Source organism: Brienomyrus brachyistius, chromosome 2 (genome assembly GCF_023856365.1).
Source record: "Brienomyrus brachyistius isolate T26 chromosome 2, BBRACH_0.4, whole genome shotgun sequence".
Classification (NCBI taxonomy): domain Eukaryota; kingdom Metazoa; phylum Chordata; class Actinopteri; order Osteoglossiformes; family Mormyridae; genus Brienomyrus; species Brienomyrus brachyistius.
The window spans coordinates 18257925-18277076 of record NC_064534.1 but is presented as its reverse complement, the minus strand read 5'-3'; the positions used below and the strand labels follow the sequence as shown (position 1 = coordinate 18277076).

The 19152-nt window shown below is 38.7% G+C and overlaps 2 protein-coding genes across 4 annotated transcripts in view; one reads left to right on the top strand and one right to left on the bottom strand.

Moving 5' to 3' along the window:
* LOC125716036 (astrotactin-2-like) overlaps positions 1–19152 on the top strand; it is a 228358-nt gene that overhangs the window by 76889 nt on the left and 132317 nt on the right. Inside the window, exon 4 of one of the 3 annotated variants that reach the window (XM_048988269.1) lies at positions 13650–13799. The exons of 1 other annotated variant lie outside the window; for it this stretch is intronic. In XM_048988269.1, the coding sequence (XP_048844226.1) occupies positions 13650–13799 (150 nt within the window). Of the gene's footprint in view, positions 1–13649; positions 13800–16990; positions 17099–19152 lie in introns of those variants that run through there. One more of the 3 variants, XM_048988284.1, reaches the window with a different exon arrangement.
* The window catches only part of LOC125716164 (basic proline-rich protein-like), a 386857-nt gene that overhangs the window by 298218 nt on the left and 69487 nt on the right, over positions 1–19152 (bottom strand). The gene's annotated exons all lie outside the window — the stretch shown is intronic.

Sequence of the window (19152 nt, the reverse complement as noted above, 5' to 3'; positions counted from 1 at the left end):
TGGTGTGTTGAGGTGTTTACTGCCTGAGGAGCCATGTTTATATGGTGTCAAGTGCTAGAGTGGTTGGTGGATGGATGGATGGATGAATGGATGGATGATGAAGGCAAATTTTATTTATTTATTTACTTACTTACTTACTTACTTATTGCCAGAAAGTTATTTTTCATGGCCAGGCATCAAGCTTGTGGCAGTATGTATTATCACCCTTTAAAATTGTAATGGTGTGTGTTATAGTAAGGGGAGTTTCTTCTTACACCTTGTACTAGTCATTCCATGTTCAATAGTGCCGTGTAAAGTGCAACTTTACATCCTCATCCAGAAAATATTGTGTTTTGTAAAACCAGATTTCCACATACAGCCACATATTTTTCCTCTTTAATAATGGAGAAAAAAAAGCATTAGACATTAATAAACCTATGTCATGACCTGCTTGTCCGGTCCTCTTGTGTGCCACGCCCCCCTAATTCACCCCACGTGCAATCCCAATTGTGATCAGCTGTTTCTGGTGGGTGTCATTAGTCCTGTGTATTTAAGTCTGCGTTCAAGTCTTTTTCCCCAGTCTGATCATCGACGTTGTCTGCTGTTCTATGCCTGCTTTGCTGTTTTGTGGAATAAACCCCGTATTCCTGACTTCCTGCTTCCCCACTCCAAAATTCCCCCGCTCGTCGACAGTACGTAACAGAATGACCGTGGTATGTGAATTTCAGTAAATCATCTTGCATTCAGATGAAAGTTGCGGCATTGAGCATTAGTTACCAGTTTTCTGCACCTTTACCACAATGTGTAAATGCATATGATCAATGATTCTGTAAGCTTTTGCTCTACTGAAGTCAGACTGAAGTATAAGTCGTCTATATATTAAAAGAGCAACCATCCTACTTTTCTCTTCACAATAGTTTCATTCAGGTTCAAAATGGATAATAATAAAAAAACACACTGGACCCGTGGAAGACTCCAGAACCCCATATTAAATGGCACATTTTTATTTAAACTTTAGACTTATTCCCAGAAAGTATCTGGGTCATTGACTTTTTTAAAGTTTTCTTAGCATTACAAAGTGAGAGACTAAGACACAGGGAAAGGAATGTGACCTTAAGTAACATGGGCCTTCTAAAAGATCCCCATTCCGTAAGATTAGGTGTCTCAGTGGTGGAGCTGTTACCTCCCAGGTTTCAAGTTCAAATCCCAACTCTGTTGTGCGGGTTTCCTCTGGGTTAGGTCTGGGTATAAGAGATGATAACAACTTATCTTCGTATAAAAATGTAAACGATGAGAAACTTCGATAAACTGTAAATAAGGAACTCTGCTTCAAAGTACATAACAACCAATCACATCTACCAGTCATATACTGTAGTGTGCCCAACATACAGTACAGTACAGGCAACGCAGCAAGGTTAATAGGGTTAGTGGAGCACGCCCCATGCTACAGTTTTGATTATGTTATGAAAGAAGTGTCAGTGAAGAAAGCAATAACTCAACGCCCACAACATCTTTTGCTGATGTATTGTGGATAAACATGGTAAAAGACGTTGGTGGTGTGGCTGTAGGCCTGCTTTGGCTATTTAAAGCTCGACTCGTAACAATCTGGTTCTGTGTATTGTGAACTCTGCCAAAAACTTACGCAATCAAAAGCATAAATATTGCAAACTTATGGAAATACTGTATAAATGTAAATACTGCAAATGCCTGAAGATATCGCTCAATAGAGAAGCGCTTAGTCACCAGCGGTCAGCACCCTGACGAATTCTGACGGACATTTTAATCAAAATGCCGTCTTTACCATGGACATGGTATTTAAATACTTAGCCTACCTTTTTTCCCCCTCGATCAAAACATTTTGACACGGACACAGATGAGTCTTGCCAAGGAAATATTTGTTCCTTTACCGACAGGTTGAAGATCCCTGTCAAAGACACAAATAGCTCTGGTTTTCTCTTTCAGCCCCCAGGTCCTGATGATAAAATTTACCAAGTCGGGTGGCATATTATGGGACAAATCATGTTCCATTTTGGTTCAAATTGGTACCCAGCATTTTACTTTTCACAATGGGGTGATCCCCTTGAAACAGGAGGCATCTCTACCTGCAATTTCAGATCCCCCCCCCTTTGTAACAAGCAGAAAAAAAACTGGGCAATAAACCATGCTGTCGGTGTTTTCTAGTGCTACGCTATATGACAAAAAAAAGTTTATTTTTGCATGATTTCTTTATTGATTTTCTGTGTTTTTCATGTTCTGAATCTGTTTAAAGGGAATCCATCCATCCATTTTCCAAACCGCTTATCCTACTGGGTCGCGGGGGGTCCAGAGCCTATCCCGGAAGCAATGGACACGAGGCAGGGAACAACCCAGGATGGGGGGCCAGCCCAACGCAGGGCACTAAAGGGAATCCTTTATTTTTAAATTTTTTGCCTCGAATTGAAGAACTTATATGAAAAATATATCGTAATAAAATTTTCGCCCTGCTCTGGGTGCTCCTGTATACCAGACTGGTATTCCATTTTTTTTTTTCAGGATACATGTGAGGGACAGTTTAGTTTTCAGTGATGTCATATTAGGTCCACAGAGAGAAAATGAATGGAATTTCTACTCTTCTGTACTGCTATGCATTCTCTGTCTGTGTACATGAAAAATGGCAATATTGAAAGAAGCGTCACGCCTGCATTCTCCACGCGATGAAGATTGTGAAGTTTCCCTAGGTGCTGCACGTATAACCTGCAATGGGAGCCTGGTGTTTACCTGTTCCTGTTCTGAAACTTGTCGAGGGAAAGTTTGTTTCTTCTTGCAAGTGACGAGCTCACACAGTACGTTAAGAGTCCCCGCAGAGTAGAAATGCAACGAGAGCAAATGGATGCCATCCACTCCGTTTCCTGTTCCTTTGATCTCATTGTGTTGTGGCTGATGGTTTCTTAAAACAGTACTAGATACTAAAACCTTACCTTGTTGCACAGAAAATATGCTTACAGCACACATTTTTGAGTTTTCCTTGTATTCTAGCATTCAGTCTGAACATAAAGCATAAGCAATACAGTCATCGTTTTTCTAAAACGTTTCTGAGTTTTATGTTGTTTTAGTCTATTTGGTTGCTAATTATTTCTGGCGCGCGACACAGGAATACAGGAGCTACACTAACCACAATGACTCTTTGCTTTCACCTTTGTCAAAGGGTCCATGCTTATGACAACTGTTTCTGTTCTGCTAACATCCCATGCGGCATGTTTCTCTGATGAATAGGATAGAAAAAAATCACCAACTGCACCATAAATATAAGGAAGCAGTTGCCTTGAAGACTAAAAATAATTCTGTTTTTTCCTTCACTTTTGATGACTCTTTACTGTACAAGTATTCTGTGATAAAAACTGCAAGAAGATTTTTCTTTATTAATCTGGTACATTTTACAGTAAAACCAACCTAAAATTTGACTAGAAAAAGGCACCATTACAAATGGGAACATTTTTGAGTTTCCATCATAGTTCTTCAAATTATGTATTTCAGTACGTGCACTGAATGTTATACATATTAAAAATTGAGTACTAGCACTTTAATCCATGGCTTTAATACATGGTACAGGCTTTGCTTTATTCTCATGGCTTTGTTAAGTTGCATGTGAGGAAAATCTTTACCAGCAAAGTTAATATATAGATGGTTCTACCATGTCCTAGTTTTTTATATATATCTATATATATATATATATATATATATATATATATATATATATATATATATATATATATATATATATATATATATATATATATATATATCAATACAGTGATAAATTTATATATCACCAAACACAAAATAGACACGAATCAGACACAGAATACAGGGGATGAAGGCAAGAAATCTCAAATCTGTACTATTTTAAACAGGCTTAGGCTGTGGGATTGTGTCAGCTCCCACTATTAATAAAACAAGATGTACGTTATTTATTTAGCAGGGCAACACATGTGAAGCATGGAAATTATGCTAATTCAGTTTGTAGAATTTAATCATTTATTTTTCTTCATTTTCAGTTATACTTGTAGATTATGTTTATCATTGTTTAACATAGTTTAGCATTTAATAAAGTAAAGAGTTTTTGAGAGAATCTGCTGAACTGAGTAATTCTTAACTTTTTGGTTGCTGTTGTGTTTCAACCAGAGCGATTTACTTTAGGCAAATACAGATTCATGTGTCATTCATTGTATCACATGCACATTGTCTGCCTCTTGATTGGATTCACAAATGTATTTACTTTTGTTTAATATCTAACAATATGGGGAACATTTGCCATCATCCTTAAGAATTAAAAATATGTTTTAGTCTAGGAATGAAAAAATAAAAATTTATGTATGAATGTCAGTGTTTTCTGAAAAACGCCACATCACCATGGCCCATTGCGCTGATTGCATTAGTGTCTTTGTAATTAACAGTTATTATCTGTCTGTCTGTCTGCCTCTGTAAAAAGCCACATCGCATATCAGAGTGTGACACATATGACACCCATTTCCTCAAGTCAGATTTTCACAGTGTCACTTTAAAAATGTATGATTGCATATTTTATGCCCCTTACCCTTGCTGTTATTCCAAGATTGCAAAATGAAACAATTTTCTTAAGTATTCAGTGCTTCAAAATGTGACCATTTAGTCGTTAGACAGTGAGACAAAATTTTATAGCTAGGCGCACCTGTGCGACTTGCAAATACACCCCCTATTGTTTTCTTCTTTCTTTTAACCATCGTTGCAACCATCGTTGCAACAATCGTTGCAACCATTTTAACCATCGTTGCGTGAAACAGCCGGAGAGAGTGAGAATTGGTGTGTGTGTGTGGGGATTAGGTTTATACTGTATTAATTTCTGGGGACCGAATGTACCCCCCAATGTAATGAAAACCTGTTATTTTGAGATTTCCCGGGTCCCTACAAAGATCTGTGAATGCAATCAAAAAAACAAAAATTGCCGAAGGTCTCGTATTTTGTTTGGTTACTTATGGTTAAGGTTCGGGTTGGGAAGGGGTTAAGGTCATCCTGTTGGGATTAGAGTTTTCACCATAGAAATGAATGGAGAGTCCCCACAAATATATAATTATAAACCTGTATGTGTGTGTGTGTTTGTGTGTGTATATGTATATCTATGTATGTGTAAGTGAGATATGGTGCTATCCTACCACAGGAATACCGTACTAGTGCTAACTTGGTTACGTGGAAGTGCACAGAAAAGAGACAGAAGTAGCCGTGCAAGAATTGAGCAGATGGAATTATTTCTGTGCCTCAACATTGAATAGATTAATACTGTTTTACTTGAGTCTGCATATACTGCACTGCCGGTGCCAGCAGTGAAACTTGTCAGCGCTTATTAGTAGAATAATGTTACATAGTTTTTTTTTTGTTCTGTGGAAAATGAAAGATTGATCTGCTGGCCAGATTTATTAATGAATTATAAACATGTCATATAAATAAAATATAAGTAAAAGGCTGTGTCCCATTATGCTCGCAATCACTTGCCCCACTAACTAGCAAAATGACTTCTTCACCATCCACTGTTTTGAGATGGCGGTGTAGTTTCCTATGAAATTATGTGGGAAGATTAACCTACAAGGTTTTGGCATTTTCCTGTTGTGCGGGTGGCAAGAGACACAAAAGTGTCCAGGAGCTACAATAGTTCCCCAGGAACTCAGAACCTGAATTTCAGTGAGAAAGTACCACACAAAACACTCGTAAAGCATAACAACAGCTTGAAGCATATGCAGGGTCAGATTGCATGCAGAACCAAAGCATTGCATCTTAAAAGGCAAAACAGAATTATGAAACCAGAATTGAGTGGTACATGCAATTATGACTGCAGACCAAGAGTTTATTCGTTTAGAACAGCTATTGTCAACCCATGGGTCGCTCAAACACCAAATTTGGCTAGCAGCAAGTTATGAAAGGGTCTCAAGGCAGAACTGGAAATATAAGCATTTTAAAGCCTCATACAGTATGCTGATCCATAATCTGATTCCCCAGCCCCAATCCTGAATTAACCTATATTAGCAGACATGCAGAACATGCGCTGTGCGTAGGGCCCCACGATCCATGGGGGACCCCATTTTCCGCAAGGGGACGCATTCTCTGCGAATGCGCAAAGGATGCGTATCGCTGCCGTGAGGCACGTAGAGCACCAAGTCAGCCCAAGGCAGGAGACAAAATGAGACGAGTAACCTGACTTCGGGCGCGTTGCCGCAATGATTGACAGCATGCAGCATCTGACCAATCAGCGGTCAAATGCACCGAAAGAGGCTATTCATTTGATTTGTTCCTACTAATAAAGGTTGTAAACTTAAATGGCATTTCGTGATACAGTCATTTTGTAATGGGTTGGGGCTCAAAATACAATTCTGCTCAGGGCCCCAATTTAGCCAGGGGGCGACCTTGTTAGCAGATCTTTTTCGTTTTGTCGTGTTCTGAATTTTTCATCACGTTGCTGCTAGTTTTTCTTCGACCGACCCATCCAAGGTCCAAATGAGTAGAGTTGAACGCACCTCGACCCATACAAGTTTTAGCAGGAATGGTCGAGTTCCAAAATTTAGGTCAAGGTACAAGTAAAAACAAAAAAATCATTAGACCTGTTTGATGTCCAACTTGGTCAAGTTAAGAGGCGTTCAAGTTCCAAGGTTCTACTGTACTTTGGCTTTTTTCCCTCTTCATTCAGAAGAATTGTGTAAACAAACAAATAAGCCTAACCAACAGATATTGTGTAAATTTTAGTATTATTACTACCATGGACTGAAAGTTTAGTATGCATACTGATAAAATAATGCAATCAACTATAATGCAACTATAATGCATATGATACATAGTTCAAACAGGCTTATACGTTACAGCATAGGCTGCGATGTATTATTCCAAACCAACTGCTATTCACTGGCACAAAAAACACATGCATCTACCCCATTAAGTATAGAATGTTTACCAATTAGCTGAGTGTCATGGTCTGGTAGTTTCTTTGAGGACTCTTGGCCTAGTGTATGTAGTGTATGTATGTGTAAGAAAATACCAAATGGATTGGAATTCAAAATTGAGTGTTTCACGATGCACCCGGAAACATGCGATGCATTCAGTGTCAGTTGAGGTAGACAAAGATGAGGTTGTCACTGTCTGTCACACTCTCCCAGGAACATGCACTGCGTTTCAGGATTGCCAGAACACACTACTTCCTTCAGTGTTTCTGAAATGATTTCTTTTGCCTAAATATCATTTTAATAGGAACTAAACAAACACAGGTAAGCGAGGGGGCAGCCTTACAATAATGGAAAATAAAACCAGGAAAAGACTTACTCAGTCTGTTCCATACGTGAATGGTGTATTGCACCTCCTCCCAAGTATTGAAGTATGGTGACTGTACTTTCTCAGTATGCACATAATGCAGGGTGTGCTGCTGCTTAGTATGGCCAACGGGTCTGTGCATGACTGCCTAGTGAATGGGGGAGTTCTGAAAGCCTCGACTTTAAGATCTCTACTAAATTTTCATGGGACCTTGTACATGCGGAAGTCAAATATTCAGTGGTTATTATGGAAGGTGGACGGATAGATGTGTGGTCTCCTTGACTCCTAACCGTAATTGTAAAGGTGGTTTAAAAAAAAAAAAAAAAGACATTCTGGTTTTTTTCCGTGTTCGTGACTTTAAGACAGTACCAGGCCTGCTGATTCTAAGTTCATTATCTCATTCTCTCTGTGGAAATCTCAAGTTCTCTTTGAGCAGGGCTCTTGAGATAGAATTAAGCTGGATCAATAGCTTTTAACACTGCCAGCTGTAATTGGTGAATTGTGCCTTTTTTCCTCAATTTCCAGCATTATTCTGGCATCTCTTGACACGGGATTCTTGGAATGACCAAAGAAAAGTAGTTTACATTGAGGCGAGGCTGAGAATCTAAAACTAAAAGAAACAATTTATAACTGTATCTGTCTAGCATATATGTATCTATAACTATTGGATAGATCGTTGTTTTGTGGATTTTGTAAGCTGATCTTACATGAACTTCTTTTTGTGGTATTATTGCCAGTCAGGGTTTCCATGAGCCTGAAAGTTACAACATTCATCTTGTTGGATGTAGCACTATGAGCAATGTAAAGTCACCAATTAGTGCTTTTGAAATGTGGGAGCAGAAAGGACTACAGATATTACCTGAAATTTGATAACCACAGACTATTATGTTTACTGAAGATGTAAAATTACACTATATAAACAAAAGTATTGGGACCCACCTCATAATCATTGAATTCAGGTGTTTCATTCAGACTACAGGCGTATAAAATCAAACCATGAAGTGAGGTTTGCAAACATTTGTAGAAAAATGGGACATTCTAAAGAGCTCAGTGAATACAAGTATGTTGCTCTCATAGGATGCCACCTTTGCAATAAGTCAGTTCATGAAATTTCTTCCCTGCTAGATATTCCACAATTCCACAATCAACTGTAAGTGGTATTATTGCAAAGTCTAAGCATTTGAGAACAACAGAAACTCAACCAAGTTGCAGACCACATAATGTAACAGAGTGGGGTTGTTACAGTAAGTGCTGGGGTGTATAGAACATAAAAATTATTAACGCTCTGAAGACTCAATGACTACTGGAGCCAGTCCTGGGAGGGGCGCTGGTCCATTGCAGGAAACTCACATCATTCACACATACATTCATACCTACAGGCAGTTGAGCAACTCCAGTTCACCCTAGCATGTTTTTGGACAGTGGGGGACACAGGATGACTACTCAATGATTGGAATTAACCCAAGCACAAAACCTGTGCACTGGGAGCTTCATGGAATGGGCTTTCATGACCGAACAGCTGTATGCAAGCCTCACATCACCAAGGGCAATGCCAAGCGTTGGATAGAGTGGTGTAAAGCATGTGACCACTGGGCTCTGGAGCAGTGGAAATGTGTTCTGTGGAATGACAAATCGCATTGGTTGTCTGATGGACGAGTTTGGTTTTGGTGGATGCCAGGAGAACGTTACCTGCCTGACTGTAAAGTTTGGTGGATAATGGTTTGGGGTTGTTTTTCAGGGGTTGGGCTAGGCCCCTTTGTTCCAGTGAAGGGAACTCTTAATGCTACAGCATACTAAGACATTTTGGACAATTCTATGCTTCGAACTTTGTGGGAACAGTTTTGGGATGCCCTAATCTCTTCTAGCATGACTGTACCTCAGTGGACCAAGCAAGATCTATAAAAACATGGTTGGTGTGGAAGAACTTTACTGGTCTACACAGAGTGCTGACTTTAACGCCATCGGACACATTTGGGATTAACTGGGACAGATTGCAAGCCAGACCTTAAGATCCAACATCAGTGCCTGACTTCACAAATGCTTAGGGGATTCTGGATGAATGGGCAAAAATTCTCAGAGACACCAGAAGATCTTGTGGAAAGCTTTTCCATAAGAGTGGCAGTTATAGCTGCAATGGGGGGGGGGGGGGGACCAGCTCCATATTGATGCCTATGGGTTTAGAATGGGATGTCATAAAAGCTCCTGTGGGTGTAATGGCCAGGTGTCCTAATATTTCTGTCCTTATGGTGTATCAGACAATTCACCCATATTATTGCGTGTTTATGTTGAGTAAATATGTTAAGGTTGAGTTGATGCAGAAATACTTGAATTTTAGTACTGATAACAGTTGTCTTTAACCAGGTTTATGATTCTACTCTTTGGAATCTATTTCATTTTCTGTAAATATCTAGGCTAGTATAACCTAAGGTGTCCGCTTACTTGCCACGGAGCCATGGAATCAGCATAAATTTGTTTAAATACATGGAGTTTTACCAAGTTGCTATGTAAAAAATATCTTTAAACTGAAACCTTAAAATAACGTCTGATGAAGATCTATCTATACACAAAAGGTAACTAATTTAAATGAACAAACTTCTGCTCCGAGTTCTCACTATGCAGATGGCACAGCCACCTTAAGCCCTAAATAACACAGTCGAGTTATTTTAGTTTAATCAAATTCCTGTTTTATCGATTCGATGATACGGCTAACAAATGCTTTACACTAATCCCGAAAAAAGAGACTGGTAAAAATAAAATAGCATCTTCGAAGTGCCAAATTATCTAAAATGGATAAATGTCCCTAATTTCATGATAAACACTCGTGTTAAAGTTTATCCCAGCTTTCTGCAAATCCTCAAACGCGACATCAGCATCTCAAAGTGCTGCCACAACAACTGTTTTTGCATCAACGCAGTGGGATGGTCTTTTCATTTCTCACTACTTTTATTCTTAAACTTTCTTGTACCCAATTTGTCGCCTCTGGCTTTGGTCATAGATCAAACATTGCTACGCATAAATCTAATGTGTTTAGCTAAAATACCAAAACCGAGAATGCTGATTAAGTCAAATAAATGAAATAAAAGGGCAAAATCTATTTTCTGTTGTCTGTTTTATCATCATTTGCATTTTCTAAATGTGGGGATGTCCAGTGAGAGTTTAAAGTATTCGGATTGGGCAGACGGATTAAACAGCGAGACGCACACTATATAAATACAAATGACCACGTAGACTATATAAATGAGAAAGAAAACAGATGATGTATATTCACTTGGTCATGTTATGGCACTGAGGCAAGCCTTCGGTAGGTGAGTTATTTCCTATATTTCTTGAGTTAATATGCTTGAAGCTGGTGGCTTGGTGCTGTATTAAAACAAACAGGCTACACTACTGTAATGAATGACTACTGTAATGAATAAATGTTCACTCATCAGTTTTCCATACCCGCCTGTCCTGTGCAGGGTCCCAGGATCTGGAGCCAGTCCTGGGAAGGGGCGCTGGCCCATTGCAGGAAACTCACATCATTCACACATACATTCATACCTACAGGCAGTTGAGCAACTCCAGTTCACCCTAGCATGTTTTTGGACTGTGGGGGACACAGGATGACCCAGAGGAAATTCCATGATACTAAGAGGAGAGCATGCAACTCCACACACATCGAGGCAGGCTGTAGACTGGAACCTTGGTCTCCACCACTCTGCTGTCTCCTGAATGAAAATTACACTGAATGTTTTCACTATAGATGTACTACTGAGGGTGGCATGGTGGTACAGTGGTTAGTACTGTTGCCTCACACCTCTGGGACCCGGGTTCGAGTCTCCGCCTGGGTCACATGTGTATGGAGTTTGCATGTCCTACCCATGTCGTCGTGGGGTTTTTGGACTGTGTGTTTTTCCGCCCACAGTCCAAAAACATGCTGAGGCTGATTGCACTTGCTAAATTGCCCATAGGAGTGCCTGTGTGTGTGAATGGTGTGTGAGTGTGCCCTGCGATGGGCTGGCCCCCCATCCTGGGTGGTTCCCTGCCTCGTGCCCATTGCTTCCGGGATAGGCTCCGGACCCCCCGCGACCCAGTAGGATAAGCGGTTTGGAAAATGGATGGATGTGACATACATAGATATACACACACACACACACACACACACATACAGGTTTATAATTATATATTTGTGGGGACTCTGGATGGATGGATGGATGTACTACTGAATTAAAAACTAAAAATCTGTTTATATGAATAAGTGGGATAAGTACTTTAAAAACAGAAAATGGGGGCTTCTTTTCTCATTGTCTTTTTTTGTTAGTTTCAACCAAGGCTCTTTTGCATTTTTTTGGTCTGCGTGCTTCTCTGTCCTCTGTCTTTCACCCATTGCAGCTTACCCATCCACACACTGCCCATCACTCTCTCTCAAGCAAAATATTTTACTTGCAAAATCTTTAGAATACTATCCTGCCCATTCTATAGATGTCAAAACGAATAAATCACAGGAAAATGACTTAGGATAAGAATGACTTAGAATGGATTTCACAGCCTTTCTAGTACATGTGCTAAAAGTATGGCTTCATCTTCACAAAGAATCGCTATAGTTGGTCATTTGTATCATTGCATACTGTTTATTCTAAGCTTTCATTTTGATTTAAAGATGCTTTGGCTCTGTACACGTTGAGGTATTCATAACAGTTGTGTGAAACCGATGAAGTAGAATTGTATTATTTTTATTGTATTATATAGATATTAGCCTGCCTTTCCCACATGCTGCCTAGAATAGACTCAGGAGAAATGCTGTTTGAAAGCTATTATTTTTTTCTATAAGGTTCAATATCCCTACATTGTTACTGATGAATTCAAGAGGTCAGGAGGAGAAAAATGGCCATGATGAATGTCTATATTCTGCGAAACCACAAACTTCCATGACTACTGTGATACCATCTGCATCGTACGCTTTTTTAATGAATTGTGGCCTTAGAGTAGGTGACTCCTTGACATACATACATGTAATATACATATACCATAATCATCTGTTAGACGTTTTGCATGTAGTCATTATGTTGATTCTTGTGCTTAATTCTTCTGTGCTGTTACAAGGTCCACATTATTATTTGACATTTAAAAGATATTATGTATGCATGTAAAATATTTTACATGAAACTCATATTCTTTTTAAGTGGGTTAAATAATAGCGGAGTTTTCTCACTTCTTTTTTTACGTTACGCTGCCATCTATTTTCTGTCAAATAAAATATTGGTTTTATATACACATTTCAGTGGGTGGCAGCACCTATATGAAAACTTTCTACTGTCCATACGATCTTTTTGTGGTTTTGCAAAGCAGTTTTATTTTCCTCCTGGGATTGTCTTTCCAAAGCTAAACTGAAAAGCGATTTTACCATGGATTTTATTTGCTGTTTGAATTTTAACAATCGAAGAAGATGTCCACTAAGACTGTGTCCCGTTGACGCGTACATTAAATTTAGAATATTGAGTTATTGACTACTGTCATTATTTTTATTGCTAATTAACCTTTAAAATCTTTAAAGCGATCAAGAGAGACAATTGTTTGTTGGCAAAAAACATACACATAAATTCAGAAGAGCAGCAAAATAATCGAGAATATTAAATAATGTTAAAATGTTCCATCCGTCCATTAATCCATTTTCTGTAACCACTTGTCCTATTCAAGGTTGTGTGGATTTGGAGCCTGTTGCGGAAGCTACAAGAAAAAGGCAGGGAATAACCCAGGACAGGGCGCCAATCCATCTCAGGGTTGCTTTAATTATTAAAAAGTAAAATGCAGTGAAATGTGTGGAACTATGCGGAAAAGTTCCTCTTACTTTCGGTTATTATAAAATTTAATTTTATTCTGCTTTTCAGCAGTCTCTATCTAATCCCTTTTTTATCATCACATACAATAAGACACTGAATCTGTCTCTTAAAAAAGCATATTGAGAAACTTAAAGGATGTATTTTGTCTTCTATTTGACACTTTTTTTCAGCTCTGACGGTTTTTCACTTGAGTGAGCATGAGTTAATTATGTTTCCTCATGTTTAAAGAAGTGCAGTGCCAGCAATGAAATGTTGTATATGAGTTTTTTTTTTTACATCTCTGAAAATGAAATGACAGTTCTGAATAATAATTCTGCCTTTGTAAGTAAATACTCCTCTTTGTCCAAACCTATAGTTTATCTCCAAGCTTTAGTCTTCTTGTGCAGCACTGTATAGATTTGTCTGTGCATGTCTTGTTTGCCCTCCAAGCCTGTCCAGGATAAGTGTTTAGGGGAATGTGTGGGTGTCCCGTATGGAGTCATGCTCTGTCTCTGTCTTTGATGTGAATGTCATTGTAACACTCCATCACTGTGGAAACATTTGTAGTGGTTGACCCCAAACAAGAAACAGTGGAGACCTTGATGCTGAAGTTCAAGGAGAGCTTCCGCACCAACACACCGGTAGAGATCACACACTTGCAGCAGGTGACATGCAGCTCCTACACTGGCAGGAAGAGGCGACGCAGTCACTTGAGAGGTAGGCCACATGTGTCCATGTCGGCGTGAATGGGCTTTCCCTGCTGTACAGTGTCTGAGTCTGGCTACCTGCTGAGCCTCTGGGCTTGGGCTGCATGGTCCAGAGGAAACGTATGTGTTTGTCATGTGTATCATCTGTTTTACAGAAATCAATGCAAAAACGGTTAATCTTATTTTATATTTTTTTAAACCAATATATGTAGTTTTATAAGAGAGTGTAATTATTATGATTTGAGAAACAAACTGGATTACAAAGGGGTATCCATTAGAATAGTGATACTTTATTGATTCCCATCTTGCTCTCTATGAGACACCAACACAAGTACAGGTGACAGCAAGCTTGTTGGTCCCAGCACAGGGTCGGCCAATGTTTGGCACCTGTTGAGCTACTGGGATTAAGTACCCAACAGTGGGGGTTCAAACCAGCGACCTCCCAATCACAAGCACACACTCCTAACCTGCTGAATCACATGCCACCCAATGTATGTCAATAATCTCTTTAATATATTACGAAAAAAATAAAAATAAGCTAAAAAAAATTATAATTGAACTTTCAATATGCAGTGATTGTCTTATTTACTGTTATGGTGCTATGAATCAACATTCATTGTCACCTTCTTTTTCAAGTGAAGTCAAGTTATTTCCAGAGTGGAAAATCATCAACAACCTGCCACTGTGTCAAGGTGGCACTTCCATCTGAAAATGATGCATCACTTGTCATCCTGTCATTCACCCACAGGAAGTGTGTCCTCACTGACATGCTCGGTACACTAATGCCTTTTGAGGGTGCTGCAGATTATGTGCCAGCATCTGAAATTGATGCAGTCGACTACCACACTCGATGAATCCATCTTAGCCATTCGTTTAACTTTCAGGAGAACCTGTAGCGAATACTTTAGCATCACGCAGTGCCGTAAATTAAGAAGTCTGCTCCTTTTGTGGGTGTGTGTGTCCGTGAGCACAAAAAGCAAGCATCAAAACCCAGCCATCTACTGTAACAGCAAGGAAAATGCTTGTTAGTTATAAGGACCGACCAAGCTGAATTCTAAGATGATTTTCTCTTAAAAGAGCAATTCATCACCTAGTACCAGCAGGTTAGACATACAGCTTTATGAAGTATACAGCAGTGTATATCTGACACGGAGAGAATATTTTTTTGCCAATGCCCTGCATGTCCCATCCTCCTTAGCTCTACAGAACCTCTTCAAAACTACAGGGTGAATCTTCAGACTACATTATTGCTCACTGGTGGGGAAAAAAAAGTGAAAGGAAAAGCAAAAAAAAAACATGTATGTGTTGTTGTAGATATGGAATAGAAAATAAAGTTTTAAGTTCTTACTTGAGCAGTAGAAGGAGAGGCCGACAATATTTTTTACCAGTGAAAACCATTTATAGTTATTGCATTTGCAGAGAACATGAGGAGTGCAGAAGGCGTATGAATGGTCGCTTATGAATGGGATGAAATTTCCTCCATAGAACTTTGCAATCAAAAGTAGAAACTAAAGTAAAATACTGCATTTGAAAAGTCATGAATGTGGGGGGAACTAAAATATAATTTCACATGGAACATATTCAAAACGATAGTGGGTTTGAAATATGCACACATGCTCTTTATTGCATTATTTTAAACATTTATAATTACTGGATCAGTATTAAATGGATGGATATACTGTGAAGGTTATTTCATGAGACATAAATACAGTCTTCACTTTTCTTAGTAAGATCCTATCATGTTTACATGTTCACATCTGAGTTTGCCCCTCACAACAAAGGGTTTTTGGGGAATGATGCATGATCTGATCACAAGAGATGCTTATGCAAAGAAAACACTGACAGTGCACCGACTGACAGAGTGAGGAAAGAAGCCTAGTTATTCTTCCCGGGAACTGTAGATTGTACATCTGCAAACATCTTGTGCAGCGGCTTTTGTTCAAGAGCGACATGCTTGGTATGGATGATTGAGGGAGTTATTCTTATGTGGACAGATGAAACTAAATTGGAGCTTTTCCGCATAAATGAAAATTGTAAAATGAAATGGAAAAAAAGTTAAGACGGCAATAATTTAGCACAGAGTGGCAACAAAGGAGACCTCATATTCATCCTGAATCATAATGATGGGAATATGATGATACATAATGACTCCTGTATTGTACATTTCCACAGCCCTTGCAAGGATATGTGACTGCAGGATGGATGGATGGAGCACCTTCAAATCATTCTAGAAAATGTGGTATATTTCTGTGAGCTGATGCTTAATGCAGAATAGGCCATGCAACAAGGGAACAAAGCTAAGCGTGAGAGAATGGTAGGAGTTAAATAAATTTGATGTTCTAGAAAGGAGATAAGGTCACGACCTTAACTGAATTCAAATGCCGTGGTAAGGCGAACGTCTTATCTACTCAACGCAACTCAGAAATAACAAGCAAAGAGAGAAGAGGCCAAAACGCTTTGATATTAATCTGTAGGTTATGCGAATTGTTAATGTCAGGCTTAATTGCTTTCTTAAATTAATGCTGTTTTTTTAAGCAAGATGACTTGTATGACACAATGCTAAGTGGAGTTGGTGCACTGATGTAGTACTTCTTGTCAAAGTTTTTGTGATTCAATATTAAGAAAAAGACTTTTTAATAATAAATAATGTATTTTGAGTGTCTGATGGTTTTGCATTTTAACATACAGGAGAGAAAGGCATCACACCGTTTTGTAAAGATTTTTTTTTTTGCATAGAATTTCTGGCATCTAGTCTTTTTTACGGTGTGCATGTTGTGCTTGTGTAACACCACATAATTTCCCTATCATTGCTATCAAAAACATAATGTTCCCTCCACCTAATAATACTCCAAATTGGCATGAGGAAAGATATCTTAGTATGTTTCTTCAGTGACATGTTCGTGACATGACACTATTTTACACTCCTTACATTAAACTCTGACAGCTGACAATTTAGAGTCTCAAGAACCGCTTAAATAAACAGTTTAAACTTGATTGGCAAATGTGTAAAGTTCTTAGTGTAATTTGTTGGTTATATTTATGACTAGATTGTACGAGCATGCTGGCTGACCTAAGTTACCGAAGGGGAGATCGGGGACTGCAGCTGCCTGCCTCAGTGACTCTTACTGCGGAGTTTTATGTGAGAGACACTGTTTCACACCATAATAGCGGCCTGGGAAGAGAACCATGTGACTGAGGAAGGACAGGGATAAGCCCTTTGGATTTTGCAGTCCTTTAAGTAATCATTTGACTTACTGACCAGATATATTATCTCATGAGGTGGCAGTAAGCACAATTTGGAAAGCCTGGGTAAGTAGAAATGTTCTGGAATTTCCAAGTGAACTGAATTTTTATTGCAGATCCAAGTCAATAAGATTGTATTCTGTTTGTGTGTTAATGTTTATGCAGTTCCGCACTATATATGAAAGAAGTAATTATTTATTCTGTCTAGTTTGTATACTGATACAGTTCGTGCTGTTATACGTCTAGTCTGGTGTTTGATTAACTCCTGCATCTTGGGAAGAGCTGAATTTAAGACTCAAGTTTATCAAATTATTTTTAATGGTTAAGATCCATTTTTTTCTGTTATCATAACAGTCCGTTTGATGTAACACGGGTGTCATGTGCTTTCTCTCTGTCTCTCACTCACTGTTGATCAAATGTTAATATGTTGTTTTTTGGCTCACCTTACTGTGTTTGGGTGAACCAGTTTTGAAGTGCACAGCTACACAGCTTGATGCTTGAACGATATACAATGATGGAGGGTCGATATTGGGAGCCAATGAGCTGCCTGTCCAGGTGGTGCAGTCTTTATTTCTGCTTCTTTCCCTGGCTGAATTTACACAGTCAATTTTGACTTGTGTACACTGTTCAAAACTGCAGTAAATGGGGATCGAACCAAGGGGCCCTGCTATATATAAAGTGCCGTTTAAAGTTTTATATATAGGAGGGGGGATATATGGCCAGTAAACAGGATTTAAGAAGGATAATAATGAAAACTGTGTTACACTTGTGTAGTTTTCTTTTTTTGCTACTCAACAGCAACTAAAATAGTTTGTAGTGCTTTACGTTTACAGTGTTTTTTTTTTTTTTTTATTAATACAAGGGAATACTGTTGTGGTACCCTTATGGAAAGGCCACAACCTATATTTCCTTAAACTATTCCAGTGCAGTACCAGCAGCTGAAGAAGTAGTATTTTAACAGGGAATAGAAAGTGAAAATTGTGCGGAAGGTATGGTATGTATGCAAAGACCACCATATACTGTACTAGTATATTCTCTTATGAATAACATTCAAATCTCTGAGATGTATCTTCTAATGAAATGGCCTTACTTTGTTTAATACTCAAGTGTAGCTAAATAAATAATCTCTGCAATCTGTTGCGGTCAGGAGTATAACACCACTAATGAGGAAATGTAATGCTGAATTTATCAGCCACCTGGAGGGTCGGTTACGATTTTTAAAATATATTGTATTATGCCTGCATGGTAATATCACCCATGTTCTGACTCATTTAGGGTCTGAATACCAAGAAAATCTGCTATTTAAATTGCTCTTAAAAGCAGGTTACCCCATATCAGTTAAAGTTTTAAGTAATTTAATGAAAATAATAAATAAAAAAAAAATCACCAGGTACTTTTTTTTTTCCAAAATGTCACTTTTATAATCCAAACCACGCTGCTACTTTTTGTGTGTCTTTATTTTCTAAACCTCTTATGTCATAGGCTTAAAAATATTGTACCTTCTAAATGAAATATTAAATATTATAAATACAATGCTTTTATGTGAGAGACACTGTTTCAGACCACAATGTTTGTATGTGAAAGTGAGAGACATTTATCATTTTTTTTTTGCCTATTGTTTGGTATCTCAGTACTCCAAATTAAACACCAAGCTTGATTATGAAATAACAGCAGGTGGTCATGAATTTTGGAGGGAAATAACTGCTATTTGGGGGTAAGGCAAGGGGGCTTCTCCACAATTCAGAATTGACAACATACTGTAAGGGTGACCACCATATTAAGCAGAGATTTTTAAATGTGTATTTTTATGTTGTGATATGTGCAATATGTCTTTGTACTTTAAATGTACATAGAATGAATACAGTGACACATGCAGGCTTGGTTGGCGCTGAGTCTCTTAGAAAGAAACAGCTTGTTCCATCCATCCATCCATTTTCTGTACCCACTATTCCTGTTCATGGTTGGGTTGGTGGGGTCCGGAGCCTGTCCTACAAGCTACGGGCACAAGGCAGGGAACTACCTAGGATGGGGTGCCAACCCATCACAGGACACACTCACACATCATTCACTTACACATGCACACCTACGGGCAATTTGGTAACTTGAGTTAACCTTACCTT